Source organism: Furipterus horrens, unplaced genomic scaffold (genome assembly GCF_987537825.1).
Source record: "Furipterus horrens unplaced genomic scaffold, mFurHor1.1.pri manual_scaffold_1, whole genome shotgun sequence".
Lineage (NCBI taxonomy): Eukaryota > Metazoa > Chordata > Mammalia > Chiroptera > Furipteridae > Furipterus > Furipterus horrens.
The window spans coordinates 24,908,849-24,935,000 of NW_028327171.1; the positions used below are offsets into that span (position 1 = coordinate 24,908,849).

The window sequence follows — 26,152 nt, forward strand, 5'->3', positions numbered from 1 at the left end:
AATATGCTCTTTTAAAAAAGGTAATATGCCACAAGAACATTTTCATGGGAATAAAACAGCTACATCAAAATTTTTAATGGCTATCTGGTTTTCTGTTTTATGGATATTTTATTTCATAGTTTGTCATTGTTGGCCATTTAGTTTGTTCCCAGTTTTTTGTTTGTTTTATTAAATGCAATAGAGTGATTAATGTAGAACTGTCAGGTCAAAGGCTTTATGTGTATTATTGAGAAATTTTAACATTTTCTAATTGCTCTCTGAAAAACTTGTATTATTTTTTGCTCTTATCAGTAGCATATGTGGGTACCTGATTTCCTACACCCTTGCCAACACTGGATACATTATCACTTGTTTTAATCTCAGCTTGTCTGCTAGGTGAAAAATGGTATTTAATTTTATCTTGTAGATCTGTGTGCTATAATATTTCCCTAAATGTTTGTTAGCCAGTTGTACAGATTTTTGTTTTTGTGAATATTGTGAGAATTTAATGAGTGCATATCATTAAGGGTTAGTATTAATTTTACTTAAATCCTTACCTTTGCAGCCTCCTTCCCAATCATGGTTTTAGTTAAGGAGTAGGAGAATACTGTAAAATTTTGTTTTACTGTTGAGGGCAGTTTTTAGAATTCGACAGTAATGAATTCTCTCTTGATTAAAATTTGGACAATGAACCCGATTGGGTTGGCAGGTTTCAAATCTGCCTTTTACCAGCTGAGGGGCCTTCTGTGGGATCTACTTATCCTCTCTAAGCTTCAGTTATCTCATCTAAATATAATAAAGATAATAATTTTATCTTTATGATAAAGTTACAAGGATTAATGGGCTAATTTTTGTAAAACATTTACTACATTGCTTGGCAGGCATACTGTTCAGCATTTCCTCAGAGGTGGAGTCTCTGAAAAGGTTAGTTCATTTAGATATGTGTGATCAAAGATTTAAGTGTGAGCATGTGCAAAGAGATCTTTAGGAAATGGCAAATACTTTGACTTGGGCAAGAATCTTGAATTCTGCGCTGAGGTATTTATTTTGATTCACTATGCAAAGAAAAAAATTTAGTAGTTTTATTTTCTGCCACTATTAGGTGGTTACCTGATTAACACTGACCTTAGTTTTTTGTTTCCTGCCAGAGTATTATTGTAGTTACATAGGAGAACGTCAGAGAGAAAAGAAAAAAGCATCAAAGGATTTTAATAATTGAAGAGTTGAATAATCAAATTTTTGAGTTACTGGAAGTTAGCTATTCTTAGGGAAAATCTATAGATATTGCATTTTCTCTCAATTCTAGCAGCTAAAGCCATTAATTGAATACTTATTACATTTGTTACCTTCTTTTTGGAATTGTTGATTCTACATTACATATTAGATATTGTTCTAATGATGTTGGGAAATAATTTTTATGATAATGGACTGTATTGAAAGTAGACATTTACTTTTAATTGTATCTAAATTGTTATAAATAATGATACTTTATATTTAAATACAAATTTACATTTATACTTACATAAATATAATAACTATATAAATTTAGATTAATTAGGTTTCAGTACTGATGATGAAATATACTGTTTTTTTTTCCTTTTTGAAAATTATTCAACCTCAATTGTCCAAGTGAAATAAACATCACATAATAGTCATAGTGATGCTTACATCAATGAAATCAGAAACAATTCAAATGTCCAACAATAATGAGTAAGTTAACATTGTACATCTATGAGCAGAAGAGTATGTAAATAGTAAAAATATTCTATGTAAATATATTTAATGATACCTGAGAAGCTGTTTAAGTAGTGAAAAAAATTTAAGCTACATAACAGAAATCAATGATGGTCCCATTTTTGTAAGGAAAAAGTATGTTTCTGTGTATGCATGAGAATGGAGAAAAAAACTAAAATATGTTGAGGTATTATCTTTGATGGGATTTCCGGTGATTTTTATTTTCTTCTTCATTAGAAACATGTTACAATAAGCATTTATTTGCAGGGCCATGCTCGTCCATATGGCACCTCTGCAGATACCAGGAAAAGGTGTCACTCCTTCCTGTGAATGCAGGGCCAACCAGGATGCACTGCTTGGTCAGGGCATGTAGCTTTTATTTTTCACTGCCCTGTTAGGGTTTCCTTTCTATCTTCTTTTTTTTTCTCCCCATATTGAACAACATGCACAAATGTACATGATGGCCCTGAAAAGTTACATAATAAAATTTATTTAAATTTAAGTCTAAAAGTAATATGACCTTTTAATGCATCTACTCTAGGCAGGCTACTCTCCTTACTGAACCGCTGTCAGGTCATGGGAGACCTTTGAGCTCACCCTTCCTGCCTCCTCTTTTCTACCTACCGACTCAGCTCAAGTGCAATCAGTCCTTCAGGATGCAGCTAAACTTACCCTCCTCTGAAATATTTCTTAACCACTCTAACATATATGGCAATTTCATCTTCTTCTGAACTTCTCTTGAACTAGGTTACGGACAAGAATTGGTGGTGAATGGGTTGTATCTCACCTGCTAACTCAAGATGCCGGGCAGTGACTACTTAGGGCACAGTGTTAAGATTCTAGAGCTGCAACTGGCCTTAGTGGGAGGAGGATTGTCATTCATTAGGAATGTTAGTCCTGCATGTGGGAAAGAGCAGGTAGGTAGCATGTTCCATGCATTTTCCCTGCCTTACTTGGACATTAACTCTTTCATGCACTAGTTTTGGTTTGACAACACTTAAACACCTAAGGCATAAATACCATATCTTAATACTTGTACTTTTAGTTGATGATGTTTATGTTTTTGTTATTGTTATTATCCACTCTGACTTGTTCGTGGAGCTAGTTGCTCAATAAATATATTTATGTTGCTCTTCATTCTTGATGTTCTAAGCCTCTTTCTGAGATAATTTTCCTGTGTCTGGAGCATTTCTTTTAGCAATTCGTGTAGATCAGATCTATGAGTGTGGAATTCTCTTAGTGTTTCTTCATCTGAAACTGTTATCTAGAACACAGCTTCAAAGATACTGAAATGAATCTCTCCCCCCCCCACCCACACACACTTTATAGACCCTGTCTGTGAACTCTAGAATCTATTTACCTTAATGATTGTAAATGGCTTACCTGATACATACCAGCTTAAGTCTTCAGCTTCCCATTGGAGTAAGCTCAGTGTCTATCATAAGTCCTTAACTGTTTAATTTAAACTCATCCCAATATAGCATATGCTCACTAATATTTGCAAAACTAACTAAAGAATCTTACAAAGAGTACTAGATGTAAAATTTAGTAATCATGGTACACTTGTCTTTGCAAATGATTTATAAGTTCCAGAGTAGAATTTGTTGCAAATAATAGTCAGATGAGAATCTACTTATAAAATAATACAAACATCTGAACATTGTATTCTGAACTGGGGTAATATAACAATATGCATATAGAGCCACTAATTTGCAAGATATTCTCCAATCAGGAGAAAAATGCTGAGTATTCTAACCGAAGTTGATATGTTAAAACTAAGAATTCCAGTAACATCTTTTTGGAACTTAGTGCTAATATTCTGTAATTTTTGTATTGGGGTTAAAATGTAAAAAATATTAGGTCATTGAGATATTTTTCCTTCTTTTTTAAACATACTTTATTATTTTACCTCCTTTCAGAGATCAGAATATGACAATGTGCTTATATCAGGATATGCATAATATTTTTGTTGGATGTTAGCATTGGGCCAAGCTCTTTATATGTATTTTATTTGAAAAGTAGACTGATTTTCATTTATAGGTATTACAGTGGAAACAGATTTTAAGGTGGTTAAAAAAGCTAATATCTATAAAGATATTTCTTGATTATGAAAGTGAAATGTAGTCAGTTGGTCCATTATTAGTCTGTGATATTGAACCAGTATTTATTGAATGACTTATGTATATATGTGCTGAATTTCTTAATCCTTTACTTGAATTTAAAAATGAAAAAATAAGAGAAGATATATAACTTGACAGAGTTATTTAGTAAGTAGTACAATTGCAATTTGAATCCAGGTTTTACTTAGAATTTATATATTACTAAAAATTTGCATTAATAACATTTGATATTTAACAGAAAAGGTCTTATACATGTAAAAATTTATCAATTATTATTTGAAATGGGAGATGTAGGTATTTTTATAATTTATAACTCAGGCTCTTAAAAACGTTGACTGCCATTATGTCAAAAAACCTAACTCATACAGATTTTTGCTTTATGAAAGAGAATACAGAATTAACTGATGTTATCTCTATTGCTGTAGAAAACTGCAGCATAGTAATTTTTTAAAACTGAATAATGTTTTTCATCACATAAAAATCCTGTAAAATGTGTTGTTATAGGAGTTACTCTATTTTTTTTAATTACTGTGGTTATGCACATTTTGTATGGGATGATACATATATATTACTAATTATAAATATATTTAATCTTTTATGTCTTAAAGACTTGGTCCATGAAATGATACTTTGAAGCTACATCAGTTAGTTGCTTGCATTATGGCTTCTGAATATTTTATAACTTAACACTCACTTGATTTTTGGCTAGCTCTATGAAATGGTTTCGGTTTATATTCATTTTGTTACTTTTCTACTCTCTATCCAAAAAAGTCACTTTTTAAATCAAGTACTTTTACTGGGAGTAACAACTAATTAAATTCTTTTTCTAAGCTAATATTTTGACAACTATAGATGCAAAATATAGAAAGTAAAGAAGAGTGCCATCATCAGAAGAAATGGGGTTGTTGTTTTTTGTTTTGTTTTGTTTTCAAAATAAATGCCATTATTAAATGTGGCTCCCTGGCCTGGTTCCCTTAGACTATTTAAAACCTGAATGATCACTTTAAGTGTAATAATGATATCTTAAAATCTTAGTGTATTTTGTTAGTCATTTCTTAAGACAATATAAGCTTTATCATGGCAAGTTTCTGGATTTACAGCATGCTTTCTTTGGCAAAAGAATTAACTCTTTTTGCCACAAAGGTAAATTAGTATTTTTATTTTTATTTTTCTTGCCTGCTGTAATATGATTGATGCATAGTGTCTTCTTGCTGGAAGGAGACCTATTATTGAAACTGACAGGTGCCACAAGGTTTATTTAGGATAACCTCAGCCTTGTCCCAGTTAGTTTCAAAATGTCTGCCTCATATATATTGAGCCACTGCATTTCCTGCTTTAGAGCCTTGTGTTATGCCAACATTACTATCTGTGTTGCCTCAACTACAAATTGGATGAACAGCCCGTGACACTTTTTCAATATTATTACATTAAACCAAGTGGATTTTGATTGATAACCTAATATTCAACTAATGCAAAACATCAATCATGGCAAGTATATTAATTATTTAATATTGCAGTCTAATTCAGAAATCGATGTGCTGCATGAGGGGAAGGGAAACTCATGGTTCCCAGAAGATTTAAGACAGGGAATGATTAAAAAAAGACCTGCTGTACTCCTGTGTGTTAGTTCGATACAAATCTTTATTCATTTGCCAATAATCTCTTCCCATTTTCCACTTCAGGACCATTTTATCAGTTTTGAGACCTATAATTGAATTAAGTCTGCTTTCAGCACAGGGCAAAAGGAGTTGCACTAATATTGATGAAGTCATGACAGGGACAACCCAAGAGACAGACCACTAAAGAGGACAGGCCTTTAAAGAGGACCATTTGTTGCAAGATCCCTCTGTTAATGTCTTGGAACTTGCCTCTCTATTTTTAAAAATTTATTAAGACTTTTGGAACCACTCTTAAGACTTTTATACTTAAATACGTATTATAATAACATTTCTATAGCACATTGCCACTTATGGTGTCTCTTGATGTACATTATCTTACATTTTCACTGCAACCTTATGTATTAGGTAAGGTCGGTTTTACAGAATTTCACATCATAGATGAAAAATCTGAGCTTTAGAGAAGTGGACTTATTACCCAGACTTGTGCAGCTATTTTGTCAGAGCTTACATTTGAGTGTAGGTATTCTGCTTCTAGAACCAGTATTATATGTCATGCTGTCTTGTGTAGTGTGTATATGTTTATGATGCTTTATCTGTGTTATTTTGAGATGGGCACTGTTTTTGTGTTTTCTGCCCAAAGCAAAACTGAAGAAAACTGATTTTCATGGAGAACTTGTTAGAATGCTGGGTGTCCCAATCCATGATACTTATTAAGCTTTATTAAAATGCAGAACTTCTGAATATAAATGAAAATTTCCTAATCTACTGTATCTTTTACCATAATAGAATGTCTTACCCTTATATCTTATAAAATATATATATTTGGGGGAGGAAGTGGCTTAAATATATTTTGTCATTGAAATTACCACTCTAGCTTTCTTTTGGTTTATGTTTGTCTTGTTATATCTTTTGCTATATCATGTCTGGAAACCTTTCTGAATTCTTTTTTTGTGTGTGTCTTTTGTAAATGACACATTGCTGGATTTTGTTTCTATTCAATCTGAAAATCTTCTGTGGCGTTTTAATTCCAGATTGCATGGGTGAATTTTCTTTAGTTTTCTTTTTAGACATTGATTGCTTATATTACAGTAATTACTGTGTTCTGTGCCAGACTTCACTTGCTTTATCTTGTGACTTCTTCCTAAATTTATTTCTCATCTTAATGCATTATATTCCTCAGAACTTTGTTTAAATAATGTCTTTGTGTGGTTAATTTCCTAAGACTTGCTATGCTGAAAACTTTTTATATTTTTCTTTCAATTTAAATAATAGTTTACTTAACTGCATATAAATTATAGGTTCACAGTTCTTCTCCTTTAACACTTACTTTATCTTGGAAGTTAATACTTTCTTGTCTAGCTTTAGTATTGAGAAGTCTGATGTCAGTGTTATTCTTCCTTTATGAGGAGGTGTGCTCTTTCTTTTTGGGTGCTTTTAGACTTTTACTTTAATCTGTAATAGTCTCATTATCATTATATCATGCTTTGCTGTGTATTTTCTCTTAATTACCCTATTCACTGCTCAGAGTAACCTTTCAGTGTAAGATTTGAGTATTTTTGTATCTGGGATATTTTTGTCATTCTTTTAAATGCTTCTTCTCTTCTACTTTGTCTTTGCTTTACTTCTAGGTTTTTCATGACATGGATGTCCACACATTTACTACTGTTATGAATTTTATCCCTTGTTTGTTCTATTTTTTCATCCTTTTCCTATGCCTTCTGGGAGAGTTACACCCAGTGTTCCAGCTCACTAATTTATTCTCTGTCCGTAGCTGTTGTGCTTTCAATCCATTCTCTGAGTTCTTTATTTCAAACTATTGTATGTTTAATACCCACTATTTTATATTGATTCTTTTTCATAACTTTTTCATATTTAATTTCTAAAAATTTGTATTTTTGAAGACACTATTATGCTTACATTGTATTCTTGCTCAGTGTGTTCTATTTTTCTCTAGATGATGTTGCTCCATTTTTTATTTTTTCCAATCCTGTGTTTACATTATTCAGAGACCTTGAAATTTTCCTATGGGCTTCTCTTTTACCTCCTGCAACATATAGCTGCCTTGGCTAGTAATTTTAATCTAAGGAGAGGGATAAATGTCTGTGTTCTGGCTGGTGCTCCTCCAGGTTAGTTTAAAAACTAGAGTGAAAAGCCTCTAGTGTTCTACTCTGACTTCAGTCAACCACTTTTTTCCCTTATATCCTCCTACTCCATTAAAAAAAAAAAATACAATTTATAACCAAGGATTTACACAGAAAGCTACATCGAAACTGGTAGGAAGACTGAGATGCAAAAAGGGCTAGCCCTGCTCCCACAGGTGGTGGCTGAGATTCTGAAGGGATATTTGATGCAAAGGTTTTCCCTGAGAAGTGTGGAGTCTCAATTCCAAACTGGGCTCCCCAGCCCAGAACACCAGAATGGGGAAGAGGTACACACAAACATCTGGCTGTGAAAGTCAACAGGGGTCTTATCCACCAGGGAGAGTTGGAAGTGTGCTAGAGACACAGGGACCTTCTGCAAGGGCCAATGTGAAAACCTCATTAACAGCCACTCATCCTTGGCTCCAGCGAAGGGAGGGTGGAGTAGGTTAGAGTCATGTGAGGAGAAACTAGGGTTTGTGTCAATGAGGAGAGAGCTGAAGAGACAGCCACCAGGATTTCTGAGCTTAGTTCTTCTCTTACAGTGCAGATGCCTTCTTTCTTGGGTGGAGCACTCCCTTCCATATGGCATTAGCCTGGGAGAATGCAATAGCCTCATACTCTGGACTCCCTATCGCCCTGTCCTGCTGAGGAGTCAGCTGCCTGGGCTGAGGTGTAGAGGTATTACAAGAAATGTTAGAAGGTCTGCTTTAAGAAGTAAAAGAAGAAAAAGGAAGAAGAAAAAAGAAAAAGATAAAAGAAGGGAGGGAACATAGGTAAAAAAATAAAATGGCAATAAATACATATTTATCAGTAATCACTTTAAATGTAAATGGCTTAAATGCTGCACAAGAAACAAGGTAGCTGAATGGATAAGAAAACAAGACCCATATATATACTGTCTACAAGAGACCCACCTGAGAACAAAAGATATACACAGATTAAAAGTGAAAGAATGGAAGAAGATAGTTCATGCATATGGAAAGGAAAGAAAGCTAGGGTAGCAATACTGATATCTGCCTAAATAGACTTTAAATAAAGGCTATAGTAAAAGACAAAGGAGGACACTACATAATGATAAAGGGAACAATCCAAAGAGGATTGCACCCACCATAAGAGCACCAAAATATGTAAAGTAAATCTTGATGGATATAAAAGCAGATGTCAGCAGCACTCCATTGACATTGATGGACAGATCATCCAGACAGAAAATCAATAAGAAAATGGCAGCCTTAAATGACATACTAAAACAGAGGGATTTAATAGATATCTTCAGAGCATTTTTCCCCTAAACAGCAGAATATACATTCTTTTCAAGTGCACATATAATATTTTCAAGAATAAATCACATGTTCGGACACAAAAAATGTCCAATAAATTTAAGAAGATTGAAATTATATCAAGCATCTTCTCTGACCATAATGGTATGAAGCTAGGAATCAGTCACAAGAAAAAAACAAAAAACACACAAAGGCATGGATGATAAATAACACATTACTAAACACTGTATGAGTTTACAGTGAGATCAAGGAATAAATCAAAAGGGTACCTTGAAACAAGTGAAAATGAGAACAAAACAATCCAAAATCTGTGGGACACAGCAAAAACAATCCTAAGAGGGAAATTCATAGCATTACAGGCCTACCTCAAGAAACAAGAAAAATCTCAAATAAACAATCTAACTTTACACTTAAATAAACTACAAAAAGAACAACTGACAAAGCCCAAAGTGAGTAGAAGGAAGGAAATAATAAAGATCAGAGCAGAAATAAACAAAATAGAGTCAATGAAACAAGAGCTGGTTCTTTGAAAAGATAAAGAAGATTGACAAACCTCTAACCAGACTCATCAAGAAAATAAGAGAGGATCCAAATAAATAAAATCAGAAATGAAAGAGGAGAAACAACAACTGACACCAAAAAAATACAAAAGATTGTTTAAAAAATACTATAAACAACTATATACCAACAATTTGGACAATCTGGGTGAAATGGATAAATTCACAGAAACATATGTAATCTTTCAAAACTGAATCAGGAAGTATCAGAATATCAGACAGATTACAACTAATCAAACCAAAACAATGTTCAAAATACTCCCAATATACAAAAGTCCTGGACTGGATGGCTTCACTGCTGAATTTTACCAAACATTCAAAGAAGAACTAACACTTGTCCTTTTCAAACTATTCTAAAAATTTCACTAGGGGGGATGACTCTGAAACTCATTTTTTAAAAAAATTGTTTGTTTACTTATTTATTTATATTTTTTTAGAGGGGAAAGGAGAAAGGGAGAGAAACATCACTGTGTGGTTGCCTCTCACTCGCGCCCGCAGCTGGGGACCTGACTTGCAACCTAGTCATGTGCCCTGACTGGGAATCGAACCAGTGACACTTGGTTCACAGCCTGACGCTCAATCCACTGATCCACAGCAGCCAGGGCTTTGAAACTCATTTTATGAGGCCACCATTATCCTAATTCCAAAACCAGATAGACACTGCAAAGAAAGAAAATTAGAGGCCAATGTCCCTGATGAACGTAGATGCTAAAATCCTCAACAAATATTAGCAAACTGGATCCAGCAATACATTAAAAAGATTATATACCATGATCAAGTGGAATTATTCACAGGATGAAAGATATATACAATATCTGCAAATCAATAAACGTGATACATCACATTAACAAAATGAAGGATAAAAATCACATGATCATATCAGTAGATGCAGGAAAAGCATTTGACAAAATCCAGCATCCATGTAATGATAAAAACTCAGCAATTTGGAATGACTGAACATACCTCAAGGTAATAAAAGGTATATACAACAAACCCAGAGCCAACATTATACTCAATGGGCAAAAACTACAAGCTTTTCCTTTAAGATCAATAACAAGACAGAGATGTCAACTTTCACCTCTCTTATTTAACATAGTACTGGAGGTGTTAGTCATAGCAGTCAGACAAGATGAAGAAATAAAAGGCATCCAAATTGGAAAGGAAGAAGTAAAACTGTCATCATTTGCAGATGACATGATAGTATATATAGAATATCCTAACGATTCCACCAAAAGATACTAGAACTGATAAATGAATTCAGTAAAGTAGCAGGATACAAAATAAATACCCAGAGGTCAGTTTCATTTTTATACACCGATAATGAACTATTGGAAAGGAAACTGGGAAAACAATGTCATTTACAATCGCACCAAATAATACCTAGGAATAAATTTAACACAGGATGTAAAATACCTCTACTCAGAAAATTATAAGACACTGAAGGAAGAGACTGAAGAAGATACAAATAAGTGGAAGCATATACTATGTTCATGGATAGGAAGAATTATCATTAAAATGTCCATTCTACCCAAAGCAATGTAGAGATTCAGTGCAGTTCCTATCAAGATACCAATGGCATATTTCACAGAACTAGAACAAATATTCCACAAATTTATATATAACCACAAAAGGCTTTGAATAGCCACAGTAATCTTGAGAAAGAAAAACAAAGTCGGAGGAATGACACTACCTGAAATCAAACTATAGTATACAGCCATAGTAATAAAAAACATGTAATAATTACACAAATAATGTCCTTATGAAAACATAAAGATCCATTTGCCTTCCAGATTCAATAAATGCACGAATTTTGTAATAATAAAGTTCAGAATAATTATTTATGTAGCTATTAGCTTTTTCTGACACCTTGTTGTAATTTATTCCTATCATTTGTCATTAAGACTGTATCCAGAGAATAAGTTTCAGAAATCCTTAACATTTTTAAACATTGAATACATAGTATTGCTAAGATTGCCAGAAGCAGAAAGTAGAGGAGAGAATGGCTAAAAATGAGTGCTTTACTAAATTATATAGACTCTGACATTTATTCCCAGTATGTCAAACTGGGCAGTCATAGCAAAGGTTGGAAGCCATGAGTTTAGTTTTCAGACAGCAGATTCAAAGAGAGAAAAGAAAGGGAAAATTGGAAAAATTATATAACAAGACAAATGGAACAGAGAAATATTTTTTGGCAAACAAACTTGGAGACAGAAATAAAGAGAAAAGAAATAAAAGGCCCTTCAGAAAAAAAGAGGTGTGGGGAAAAGATTAAACATCATGAATGCAATACTGTTTTGGGTTGTTGACTGTTCCATATTCTTTTTTCTGCAATGTGGTAGAAGTATAATTTCATGTTAAAATATAAGCTTTGATATTTATGATGGAATTAAAATAACTGCTTGATCAGAATGAGAAAAATCAAAGTCCATTTATCACTAATAAATTAGGATAGACTGAAATCGGGATAAAAATTGCAACTATTTGCCACATTTCACCAAATTTATATTTAAATTATCTTTGCTACTTGCACAGATATTTATATTTTTAATTCCATCAGCAGTGTTTTATTTACAGTGAAGAGCAAGAAATTAAATATTTAAAATATATCAGTATATTTGATGTTTGTGTTTTCTTTGGTGATAGTTTGTTTTTTTAGTATTACAATAGTCTTAGGTCCTGATTTGTAGTGTGCACTAAATTAATAAAATTAATGTCAAGAAAAATTTGTTAAAATTTAGTTGTTTAGCTATGAAATTATGTCCATATTGTTTATGTGCATATTATTTATATGAAAATTAACCATTGATGGATGGATATATAGTAAATATAGTAAAATGTCAATTGTAGAATCTAGATCGTGGGTAGAATCTGTGTGTTTGAACATTTTCATAATAATTTTGGAAAAAACAAACCCTAACGAAAAAGCTAATGTGAAATAAGCAGATACGTTAATAGTAAAGTAATAATATACTTGACTTCATTTTGTTGTGTACTGACTTTGAAAAATTTGAAACATTCTTTCTGTTAGTAGAATACCAACTTAGTAGTAATACTAGTAGATATAAATAAATAATTTGCTTTTTGATGGAAATTGTTTTGTCCTTAAAAAGTGTTATTTGAACATTAGTAAAGATACATTAAACAATTCTAAGAATTTATAAAACAGTTTTGAGATAAACAAATTATAGCAGACAAGGATTGAATAACTATTTAAAACTTTTATTCTTTTATTTTAGGGAATCTGGAAACATCAAAGCTGGATTAGAACATCTGGTAAGTTCTAATTTTCTCTTGAACATTTGCATCATCTTTGATATCTGCATTCTAAATGAACACTTTGAGAAAGTCAACGATTTCCCAAAGGGTCAGCTTACTGTTATTATGTGATGGCACTTATATTTTCATTTATCTTATCATTTCAAGGGAATTTAAATTTTTTTAAATTACCTTTTTTTTTTTTTTTGATGTAGAGATGAAATAAAATGGATGACAATCCTTGGATTGATGATTGCTTTAATTATAAAAAAAATGTTTGGTGTAGAATTTTTTTGGCATATCTTGATCTGACAAAAACAAGCTTGTGTTTTAAGAAAAGCACAAATATTGCATGCATAAATATGGTATGTTGTAGCAATTTAACAGCTTTGAAAGAAGTGCACAGCTTTGTTTTTCCTAATGTCTTTGCTTTATGAATAATTCATTGGTTTAAACTACATTCAATTTAGAATATAAAATAATTGAGATGCAAAATTTTTGGTTTAAGTATACATTTTAAAAGTATAAGTGAAATTCAAACTGACTTAACATGAAAACCTGTCCATTGATCAAAATATTAGAAAAAACTGCTGAATTATAACAGGTCCAAAATTCATTGAACTTACCACAATGAGTGTTCATTACAACATTAAGTAGTTCATTTAAACAGAGCATTATAAAGTCATGCTCTGGTTTCTGGTCAAATCCAAATGTTGAATAATTAATGAGAGAGATTCTTTTGTAAATACACTCTTAAGTACTTTTTTAATGCAAGACCTCATTCGTATATCATATTGTAGCTTTGTTAACTATTAATGTGCTTTTGTTCTTCTCCCGCAAAAGCAAATAACAGTAGCAAGAGGCAGCTTCATTTTGACTTATTATAATAGTAAGGTTCTAAGGGATTTTTGGTTTTCCTTTTACTAGCTAAAGGAAACTGAGGAAACTTAGACTTTTGGAAAATGATCCTAAAATTTAAAGATGATTATTAAAAAGCAAGATATAATAATCTAGTTAGAAATTATGAACTATATATTAGTCCAGATTAGATATAAATAAATAATATTGTTATTCTCATTATTAAAAATTGTATCCTGAATCCCTGTTAACCACTTCATAGTGGTATATATATTTAGGACATGATGTAAGAATAAAAATGCTTAAGACAGCAAATTTCAGTATCAGTTGGGGGTTTATAACAAGAAATAACACCTACCATAGTGTCAAAATGAGCTGCCTTTTATAAATCTCTAGTAAATTATTTATTAAAAAGACTTTATATTAATTGATTCATATTTCTCAGTAAGTAATAATGAGTTAGATTTTTAATTTCATATCTTTTTATATTCACTAGTATGATCTCATTTTCAGTGACTGTTTTGTGTATTTATACTCTACTTGTCATCTTATGCAGCACTGGTTTTCTAACTGTGCCTTGGGCTGCCAGGAAGGTGCCTCAAAGCAGGTGTCACTTCAGACTTCCTCTGCCCACTTTAAGCAGAGTAGTTCACTTTTAGTTATTTTGTAAAATTTTAAACTTTTAAAATAAGATTTCATCTGAAGAAAGAGTTCTCCAACTAAAAATATTTAAAAACCTTTGGTGAAGCTTAGCCACTTATTAAAGTCAAGAGTGATTGTTAATTATTCTTTCCTATTCTTGAACCTAAGTTGTGTTTGTTTTTATCTGTGTCATATATATCAAATATATTTCACACATATTCATTTCAGCGGTGAAAGATCCGATATAATAGATAGTGGGAAGTAGATGATTTTAATGCATTTTATCTAAGTTTACAAAAGACTCTAACTTAACATTAAAAATTGACTCAACTCTGAACTATTAATAATATGAATATATGATTATACACATAATACCACATACTTTGCCCTGGCTGGTTTAGCTCAGTGGATTGAGCGTCGGCCTGCGAGCTAAGTGTCGCTGGTTCGATCTTCCAGTCAGGGTACATCAGAGAAGGAAAACTCTGACTCCAAAAAACCTCCGCTGCCTTGCGGCATACCTCTTCAGGGGAAAGGCTAAGGGAGTAAACCCCGACAGAAAATCCGGAGCCGGAGTCCCTAAGGCGGTTTGACGTTGTAGTCAACACCGGCAACTCCTGCGGCGCACCTGAACCCAAGCTGTATCGACTCCGTCTTTCCCTTGGACCCTTCAGCTGCGAAGAGAGGGGGGGTCTGCTGCATGGGCAACAGCAGACCCTCCATATTACCCTGCCCAGGCTCTGTAGCTTCAGCGTCATCGCAAGATGTCGATTCAACACGGGAGGAGACAGATACCATGTCACTCCCGAGTCGGACTGCACAGCCATTCTTGGCGGTGCAGATAGACTCTGAAGAAGCTACACCATCGTCTCTCGAGACGGACGGCTGCCGACGACGACCACATACTTATACACATACATATATGCAATATATATTACATATATATTCACACACACATACATATATACATATTGCTTTGTGCACTAGCAGTATTCAGAAAAGTCAGTGATTTTCTTCATAACAACCTGAGAAGGAAGTGAACTCAAGAATTTGTTGGTTGAGCATTAATGAAACCTATCTAGCAATTGTGGGCTCCTTAGGTTTGTGTCTCTCCACTTTCCAACTGAGCAGGTACTTATAGCCTTCACCATCTAGCACAGGTAGCTGTTCTTTGAATTGGCTGTATAGCCAAACACAATTAGAAGTGTAATTTTTAACAGATGGATTTTATAAAATATATGGTATAAACTTGAAGTGAGAAGAACATTCCACACATTGGAACAATTTCTTCTTTATGTAGCCTTTGCCTTTTCAAATTTATTTTGTTCTATCATTCCTTTATTTCTGTTGTTGCCAGCTTTTCTTGGGAATTGTCTAGTATGTTGTTCTTAGCTTAATATACTTATAATATACTGCCCAGTACCATTTTTTCTTTTCACAGACTCACCTTCTACCTATAAAGCCTGTGTCTGTTTGAAGTTCTAGACAGAGCTTGTAAAGTTTGGTGCCCATCATCACTGATGATTCTCGCTTAATAATTGCAAAATGGAGATTTTCCAACTCTTCTGCTCCCCCCTTTTTAGCAAGCAGCATTCTGTAGTAAGGAGGAGCCTACCATTCTTTCTCATTTTATTTACCTACATATTGTGAGCAAAGACTAATGGATTTTTATTTTACTAAATAGGTTATCATTAATTACTTTATTATTATTATTTTTCCTTATTATTTTGATGCTCAAGTTGTCCCCGATTTTTCTAGGGAGTATGCTTTCAGGATGGCTGATGGATCCTTTCAACATATCCCCCACCCCCCTTTTTTTAAAGTGCTCCTTATATTCTGGCACAACAATATAATCCAGGCTCATATACTTCCCTGGTTGCACTCCCGGAGTCAGGCATTTCTTCAAATTACCTTTTCATTTTGGAAGAAAATAGTATTTACAAGTCAAGATCTGACATGTGATGTGCTCTCTGTCTCTGGTATTTCATTACTTCTAGGACCTTTCAGTCTTAGATAAACAGGTGTGTAGGTACGTAGGTATTTTTAAGAAATTATGAGTCATAATAATACTTTCAATTTCAATCCAAATCACAAAATTCTTCCTTGTCCATCCCATTTCATGTTTGTATTTCTTTTTTTAAGTATATGTTATTGATTATGTTGTTACAGTAGTTCCATTTTTTCCCCTTTGCTCCCCTCTGCCCAGTACCTCCCTTACCCCTTAAATGCACCCCCCTTAGTTCATGTCCATGGGTCATGCATATAAGTTCTTTGGCTTCACCCTTTCCTATATTATTCTTAACATCCCCCTGTCTATTTTGTACCAACCAATTAGGCTTCTTAGTCCCTCTCCATTTCCCCATTTCTCCCTCTCCCCACTCCCAGCTGACAACCCTCCAAATGATCCCCAGACCTATGATTCTGTTGCTATTCTGGTTTGCTTTGTTGGATTTTGTTTTTCTTTTTTAGATTCAGATGTTGATAGTTGTGAGTTTGTTGTCATTTTAGTGTTCATAGTTTTGATCTTTTTTTTAAGTAAGTTTCTTCGACATTTCATATAATAATGGCTTGGTGATGATGAACTCCTTTAGCTTTACCTTGTCTGGGAAGCACTTCATCTGCCATTCCATTCCAAATGATAGCTTTGCTGGATAGAGTAATCTCGGTTGTGGGTTGCTTTTCATCACATTGATTACTACTTGCCAGTCCCTTCCTGCCTGCAAAGTGTCCTCTGAGATATAAACTGATATTCCTATAGACACCCCCTTGTAGACAACTCTCCACCTCTCTCTTTCTGCCCCCAGGACTCTGTCTTTATCTTTCACCTTTGGCATCTCAGTCATCTTGCATCCTGGTATGGTCCCCTCTGGATCCAGCTCCCCTGGGACCCTCTGTGCTTCCTGGACCTGTATGTCTATCTCCTTCGCAAAATTTGGGAAGTTTTCCTCATTTTTTTCAATTCTTGTTTCCTCATTCTGCACTGGTTGACTTTTTTTTTTTCCCTTATGTTCCAAATCATTGATTTGAACCCTGGTTTCCTTCCCTTCACCTTTAGTTTTGTGTGGATTTTCCTTCCTTTCACTTAGCATAGCCTTCACTTCTTCTCTTATGCATTTGCTCTACTCAAGCATATCTGTCAAGCCTGTAAGCATCTTTATCACCAGTGTTTTGAATTCTGCATCTGTTAGGTTGGCTATCTCCTCATCTGTTAGGTTGTCTCTCCCCGTCGCTTAGTTCTACTAATAGAACCTTGATTTGTTTCCCCTTTGGGGCCATACTTCTCTGTCTCCTCATTCTGACAGGCTCCTGTGTTTATTTGTCTCCACGTCCCAGGTAGGGCTGTCGCTCCTGTTATGTTGTAAGGGGCGGAGCCTTAGGGATCTGTCAGTACAGGGCGACCTGTTTCACCACGTTGTGGCGCTGTATGTGGGGGAGTGGTCTGAGAGGAAACAATGCCACCTGCCCAGCATTCACCCCTTTTGCAGGCACCACTTCCACTTCTGCAGTGGACTGGCGCCCCTCTAGCTGCCGCCCCACTGCTGTTCCCAGAGTGGGTGGGTCTGCGGATCTTCTAGGACCTTTGGGGCCCTTTAAACAAGCGCACTCTGCTGAGACTGGCAGTTTCTGTCTGCACCCCAACCCCCAGTGGTCTGCATAGTCAGAAGCAATGAGGCTTGATTTTCCCTGGTGCTGGGACTGTGAGCTGCTGAGTCCGGTGAGGAGCTGGGAATGCTCCCCAGGTGTCCCTCCTGACTTTTTAAAATGTGTGACTGCGCTTTCTGCCAGCCTGCCACTGCCGCCGCTGCTGCTGCCGTCACCACACCGCGTCCTCTCCACCCCGGCTCCGCCCCTTCTACCTATTTGGATGAGTATTTCTTTTTTATATCTTTGTTTGTTGGACTTCTGTGCAGCTCGATTTCCTGGAACTTCTGGTTGTCTCTAGTTTTGAGGTAGTTGTCTTCCTTCTTAATTGTGGAGGGAGAAGCAGCGTGTCTGTCTACTCCTTGTGGGCAGCTAACTCTGAACATTATATGCTGGGACTTGCTCCATAATTACTGTGTATCATTATATTTACTGTTTTTCTATATTTGGCTGTGTCTTCTTTTTTATGAGTATGAGATTTTAGCTTACTTGCATGCCTGCCACACTTTCATAGATTCTGGCAAAAGACATGAGATTCTTGGGCCAGAGACAAAGTGCTTTATTATTACTAGTACAAAAGGTAGTACATGCATAAAGGTTGTATAGGTGCTGCTGCATACCCAGTAGATTGTGTCATAGCTGAAGGACTCCACGTGTTTAATTATTAGGGATTTCTAGATCCAAGGGTAGGTAGAACGATGACCATGTCCAGCTTGAACAGCTAGAGGAGCTTGAGACCTTCGCCCATTGTCCTTTATAAGATTATAAAGAGCCTTAATATCTGAGAGGGAGGGATTGTTATTTGTTATTACTAAGATAATTAATTAATCATTTATTTATTAAAAAAAGAAGAATATATGAAAGGGTGAAGCGGGAGAGCTTGTATGTACAAACCATGGGCATGGATTTGGGGGGGTGATTGCTGGGGGAGGGGGGGTGCTGGGTGGAGGGTAGCAAAGGGGAAAAATTGGAACTATTGTAATAATATAATCAATAAAATATACTTTAAAAAATAAATAAATACTCAATAAAAAAAATAAAAAGTTCTTTAGGGACCTTATAGGACATCTGCCCAAACTTTGCCCAAGAGTAAGACATTGTCTTTTATTATCCTAGTTATATAATAAAACTGTTTCTGCTTCATGGGCAGGTTCTATTTCTATCTTTCAAGACTGTTTGCTATACAAAACATCTTTGAAAGATTCTTATGAACAAAGTCTGATGGTTTATATAAGATATGTAGAATGTTAGTGAGAATTGTTATTAAATTTTGGAAGGATTGTGTATTTTTTTTCTTAGTGGTTACAGTTGTATCTATATCTTTTATAATGCTTTTAATCCCCCTTATTTTTACTTAACCTTTGAAATGTCATCCTTGAATTTTACCTGCTACCTTTAATAGCCAATGCTCCTATTGTACTTTCCCTTATTCCTTCTCCTCATATTTCTTCTTTCTGTGTTCTTGCTACTTTATTAGAATAGGCATATACATACTACTCTTTAACCCATGTTGTCACCTTTAGAGTCAATTTTAACGTTAATCTTATTAAATATTTATGTCAGTTTGTTTGCTGATATTTACCCACTTATTTCCTGTTTGTTTAAAACTCACCCACTAATATATTCCTCAGGAAGGACTTCTGGATACAGTGTTCCCTGAGATCTTGCACAATCCAACCTGTTTTTCTATGGTTTTGTCACTTGAATGACAAGTTGACTAGACGTGAAATCCTTGGCTTACAGTTCCTTTATTGCCTTTCTTAAAAATATTCTGCTCATACCTCTGGTATCAACCTTATTTTCTTACCCTTATAGAGGATTTGTTACTTTTTTTGCTTTAAGACATTGCCATTTTTATTTTATTTTATTTTATTTTTTTAACTAGACTAATTCTAAAAGCTGGTTGTTTCTTACTAATTTGGCTGGACTTTCTAATATGTAGACTTAAGTTTTCTCATTTCCAGAAATAATTTTCATGGATTATGGTATTAAATATTAGTTATATTCCTTTTGTTTCCTTCTATAGAGATGCCGATAGTTTACATATACATATTCTTTATATATATATATATATATATATATATATATATATATATATATATATATATATATATATCGTCGGCAGCCGTCCGTCTCGAGAGACGATGGTGTAGCTTCTTAAGAGTCTATCTGCACCGCCGAGAATGGCTGTGCAGTCCGACTCGGGAGTGACCCGGTATCTGTCTCCTCCCGTGTTGAATCGACATCTTGCGATGACGCTGGAGTGTCCTCTCCCGTGAAGCTGAAGCTACAGAGCCTGGGCAGGGTAATATGGAGGGTCTGCTGTTGCCCATGCAGCAGACCCCCCTCTCTTCGCAGCTGAAGGGTCCAAGGGAAAGACGGAGTCAATACAGCTTGGCTTCAGGTGCGCCGCAGGAGTTGCCGGTGTTGACTACAACATCAAACCGCCTTAGGGACTCCGGCTCCGGATTTTCTGTCGGGGTTTACTCCCTTAGCCTTTCCCCTGAAGAGGTATGCCGCAAGGCAGCGGAGGTTTTTTGGAATCAGAGTTTTCCTTCTCTGAATATATATGTGTATATATATATATATATATATATATATATATATACATATAGCCTTTTTCTTGTCTTTTTCAGTGCCTTTCTCTCTTACTCTTTTACTACTTTGTTTTCATTCTCTCAGTTGTTTTCCCTATTTCATTTTTATATTCATTCAAATTTATTTTTCCTTGGACACCTTGTAATTTATTCTTCATTTCTGAAATATTTTTTTCTTCCATTTGTTTTTATTTTTTTGAATAGCTGATTCTAGGTTTTCTTTTTGTTATTCATCCAAATGAGTCTTGTCCTTTGTGGTTGGTTTTGGGTAGAGAATTTTTATCTATTGAAATTTTTTGATTTGCATTTTTTCTTCTTAAAGTAGCTTTATATGGGGGTGATTTGATCTCCTTCTCTCCCTCAATCCCTCCTGCCTCCATTTCTCCTTCCTTTTTAAAATCATAGCCATTTTTTAGATGGAGTTCCTAGTTCAAGGGTGCCCTCTTCTGTCTGCACTATAGAGAAGTGCAGTTCTTCAGTGGATGATGGTGGTGAAGGCAGGAACAAAGGGGCTGGAATGTCCTATTTCTCTTTCGTTGTTTGTTTCTTCTTTCTTCTTTCTTATTTTACCATCTATTGTATTTATTTGATTTTCTTTTGGAAGTAATGCTTCTTGAGGCTACTTCTTCTGGTTCCATTCACTATCAAGTGTCTTCCCTCTAGCTGATGCTGTGATAACACCAGTATGAAACCTATGTTCACTATTTTGGCATTTAGTGTTGCAGTACTTTGTTTTGGGGGGGATGATTTTGTTTGTGCTTCCAGTTATGTGTTAAACTTACAACTACTATCAGAGGTGAGGAGGGGGGTCTTTGTAAATTTTTACCTCAAAAGAAACATCCATAATGAAAAATGCTGGAAATCAATGTACACTAGACCTTGAATTTGAAGGAGTTCTCCTGCAGGATTTCTGCAGGAATCATCAGCAAATTAAACATAAACCATCTTAAAGAGCTCAGTGTCCATATCTATTTAAAGACTTAGCAAATACTAGTGAAAACATTGCGTAGTTAGATTTTATAATAAACTTAAGGAAATAATACTTTTTATTTGATGAAGAATCATTCAAATTAGAGGCTTTGCTATGATCTCAGTATATATGTCTGTTAACACAGAAAGATTGAAAAAGTTGAGGTGAGTGGTTATAGATGGTTATGTTGCTCCTGACTTTTTTAAAAAAAAATAATGATGCTCTAAAAGTATGGAAAATTGATTTTAAGATCTTCTTTGTTATATGAAAGGGAGCTTACTCCATATTTTCCCACCATCTTATGTTTTAAAATTCTGAATAATGTAGTGAATTGAAGCACTTATTGAACTACTAAATAGGGATTTAATGTTACTTTTTAGAGTGTTTTTAATGCAGTCAAGGAAGAGTGGTGATATTAATATGCATTCTTATTTTTGAGACAAATAGAGCCTTGCCATTTGGTTACAATACAACTCTTACTGTTGGCAATCTATAAAATAATGCTATCCTTTCTTCTTGGGAGAGGGATTGCAATTAGAATATATTAGATTGACCTATATAAGATATTATCACTTAGTTTTTTGGATTGTTTCTGGCTTCAAAGAGGGACTGCTATGCCATGTCCCCTTTGGCAGGGAATGAGGGGACTTATCCTGATCAATATGTTTCTAAAGCTTCCCTTGTTCTCTTTTCTGAAAAGTCAAACAATTGGAGGTGGGTGGGATTGGAGGGGTAGGGTGATCTAGGTCAGTGCTCTTTTATGTTAGATGTGCATGTGAGTCACCTGAGGATATTGTTTAAACATAGGTTCTGATTATCTGGGTCTGGGGTGGGGCTTGAGATTCTGCATTTAGCAAACTTTCATGTGAGGCTAATGCTCCTGGTCCAGAGACCACCAGGAAGAAAAGTACATTGAAAGGCATTGACTTGAACAAGTGTCTGAGGAATGCCTTCTGCTTCTGATGAAAAAATCTAGATGTTTCCTTCATGTACTCATTGAGTATGATTCTGCAACCTATAAATAATTGGATGGGCATTCATAAACCCAGAGAGTTGGACACTCCACGTTTATACAGGGGCAAAAAGCTCATCACTTTACTCTAGAATAGTAACAGGACAATTATTTTCTTTATTTTGGTTCCAGATGTTAAGCTATGTATTCGTGAGGTGAGGCTAGACCGGGACCAATATATACCTCATTTAGTCTTAGGTGTGAAATTAAATAATTGATGAAAAGTCTTTTAGTAAAAAGGATTTACAAGTGTTTACAACTTTAAATGGGATTTGCTTTCTATTAATAGTTGAATAACAAAAGAACTCTGGAGCCATACCTGTGGGTTTATTATCCCCACAGAGGTCTTATTTATGTTTCTTATATTGTATAACATTTGAGAGTGATGACCCACTTGTCCTTGTGGTCAGGCAGCACAGTCTGACCAATTTAAGGGTTGAAAAGCAACTGTCATTAATAGCTTGTTTAGCCCATCAGTGGTTTGTAGGATATAGTTGCTGCTTGCCAGAAACATAGACAGGCCCATTGTTATTACTGCTCATCAATAACACTACATGCAGGTTTTAATAAAAGCCCTTTCCTCTTTGCTTTAGGTTATTTTGCATAGAATTTGCAAATAAAAGTGCTGCATTTTAGTTTACAGACTAATGATTTTATTTAACATGAACATAAGTACATTTACTATATTGTCATACTTTTGAGGATTCGGTTAACATTACATGAACTATAAAATTCAAACAGAGGTGATATACCCTGTTCTAAAGCCACTTGTCTTTTAGCTGTTGCATTTTTAAATACCTGTTTTACTTTAATGTTTCCCCACTGTATGCAGAAAAAAATTGTTCTTGACATTTGTCCAAATGAATTTGAGAATATAATTATCTCATAATATACTAACATTACTTGTATACTCTATATATTTATTAAACACTGATGAAAAATGCGTATTACCTCATACACTATTTAAGGGCTTCAACATAATAGATCTATCTCCTCCCAACGTTTCAATTAACTTTCCTCCCCTACGCCAGTCCATGTTTGAGGTTTAGGGTGAATGTGCACGTTAAAGCAGACACTTTCCTCAACTTGTGATCATGCGATAAAACAGCATGAAGTTTTTTTCTGGGAGATCGGTTCCATAAATCTTTTTCTGTTTTCTTTTAACAAACGAGTGTGTGCTATGAATGTGTGCAAATTAAAATACCTCACGTGGATTAAATGTTAATGTCATATTGCTCTCCTAATTTCTTAGGCAGTTTTCAGCTCTTCAGTCTGGGACCAGCTCACGTTCCAGTCAGAGACAGTAGTGCGATTGTCAGTGATCCATTTCTCTGACACATTTTGATCAGTTACAAGTTTATTAAAAATTGCTTCTGCAGTGAATGATTAATAAATATTACCCAGTCATCCAAATAGTATGAATTTGGGCCTCTTTTTCTACTTCCCTCCATTTCCTCTCTTCCAAAGAAAGCTCTGTTCGTTGTGTTTTTAAGACACAGTGATGTCGGAAGCAAATAGTGGCCAGTTAGCTTTAAAAAAAACAAACAAATAAGATGTCATGCAATTTTCATGATGCCACTAGTAGCCTCAGATTTATATTTAATCTAGATAAAATTTATGTTCTGACTTTTATGCTCATGTGCTTATTAAAGCTTTATAAAATAAAACTATTCTAAGAGCATTAAATAACCTCCATCCATTACTCAGGGATCTGAAAGTCAGACCTTCTTTAGACCACTGGAGTAACTAAATACTGTTTTTGTTATGGTTCAAGACACTGCAGGTTCTGCTTCCTTGCTGGGAATCCCACAGGCACATGGCTTTCTCAGGATCTGACATCTGCAACTACAGACAAAGAACTAGCACCCCAGGTCACAGAGTTGCTTTGTTTCTCTGGGCAAAGCATTAAGGTGGAGAATGCCTTTGCCACAGTGGTATCTTTGGCCACACTCATTTCCATTTGCCACAGAATCATAGTATCAGTATTTATCTTTAACTAGACATTCTGTTTATTTTAGGAAAAGCACAGCATGAGGGGTTAAGAGAAAATGATTTTACTGTGTGACTTCCAGCAACGCACACAACCTCTCTGTTTCACTTCTTTCAGTTTCTCCCTATTCATAGGATGATTAAATAGTGTGTGAAATTTTATAGACACATAGACTTTCCACAAGTACATCATTCTTATAGAAAAAGGAAAAAAAAAAAACAAACTGTTCCAGATATGTAATTTCAGATTGCTAAAAACAATATCTCAATTCTAATATACTCACTATGAGCTGTGAGAAAAATTTGTCCTTTACCGGCTCGTTATATACTTTTAAAAATTATAAAGTAATAGATGTTCATTGTAATGGCTCAAAACCGATATGTAAAGAAAAAAATGAATACATCATCTATCTGCTGTCAATCAGGTGTTAATAGTTTAGTACCTAATTTTATATACCTTTCTCTATTCCCAGGCATACTTATTGCATATATTCCTTAGCTTTTTGTTTATTTATAAAAGTGGACTCATACTACATATGATATTTTATAAATTTACTTTTTTGTTAATATTAAAAGGTATGCATATATACACATGAATCTGGTTTTTGCTGGAAATCTGTCAAAATTTTGGAAGTTAATATTATTACCATTTTACTTAAAGCATTCATAGGGTATGAATACACTTTATATTTTAGGAAGTCAGTGAAGACTTAGTTTTATTTCCACTTTTGGCTACCTTGATTATAGTATATGAAAAACAGGCTTATGATGAAATTTACTGTGGACAGTAGAGGAAGAAATGGGTTACTTTATTAAGAAAATCTTATTTGATATTTGTTTAAAAAAGTAAGTAAAGATAATTAGAAGAAAAACATGTGGCATATTTACTATTTGTTAGTTTTATTATATAGTATTTTTAAATTTGGAATTTCGTGTAACTAATATTTATTGCAATTGTCAGTCTTGCTGTTTGTCATATCATAAACTATAATTTATTTTCTTGTTGACCGATTTGACTAAATATTGAACTTTGTGTTTTCGGTACCTATTCCTGCAAATATTAATTAAGTATTTATTGAATTTTTTGAAATTGAAAGACAAGTAAATTGATATATTATTTAGGGAAGTTATCGCAAGTATTTTTTTTTTTTTTAAGGAACAGAGATTCAGTTTATTTTTAAAGTTCTTTGTGTTCAGTGGAGTGAATGGTAAAAACCAGATGATGAAAGCTTGAACTTAGAAAACTTTTCTTCCATGATCTAGTTTTAGATAGAATTTTTTAAACTAAGCACATACAAATGTTATTGCCTGGGAAAAATTACTTTTTCACAGTGTTTTTATTGGGAGAGTTAGCAGAGTGCTGGAAAAGCACTGGTTAGGAATAGGTGAACTGGTTCCAAGCACTGGTGCTTAACGCTTAACCTTTAGAGGATTCATTTTGTTCATGTAAAGTAAGGAGTATAAACTAGATGATATCTAAGTCTCTTTCTGGCCTAAAGTATATGATGCTATGTGAAAGTAAAATCTTTGTATGCTTATATTAGTCGTATATCCTTAGTAAAGTCAAGAATATTATAAAAATTATGTATGGTGTCAGATGAGTACTAAACTTATTAGGGTGACATTTTATAAGGTATATAAATGTTTAATCACTGTTTTGTACACCTGAAACAATAATGTATGTCAACTGTAATTTAGAAACATTTAAGAGACTTAACTTGTATACCTAACTTACTGACTCTAGATGACTAACTTGAGATGTA

At 34.3% G+C, this 26,152-nt stretch overlaps 1 protein-coding gene across 1 annotated transcript in view; it reads left to right on the forward strand.

Moving 5' to 3' along the window:
* Positions 1–26,152, forward strand: part of RSRC1 (arginine and serine rich coiled-coil 1) — a 334,340-nt gene that overhangs the window by 141,819 nt on the left and 166,369 nt on the right. The window contains exon 5 of the mRNA XM_090285816.1: positions 12,664–12,700. Within this exon, the coding sequence (XP_090141942.1) occupies positions 12,664–12,700 (37 nt within the window). The remainder of the gene's footprint in view (positions 1–12,663; positions 12,701–26,152) is intronic.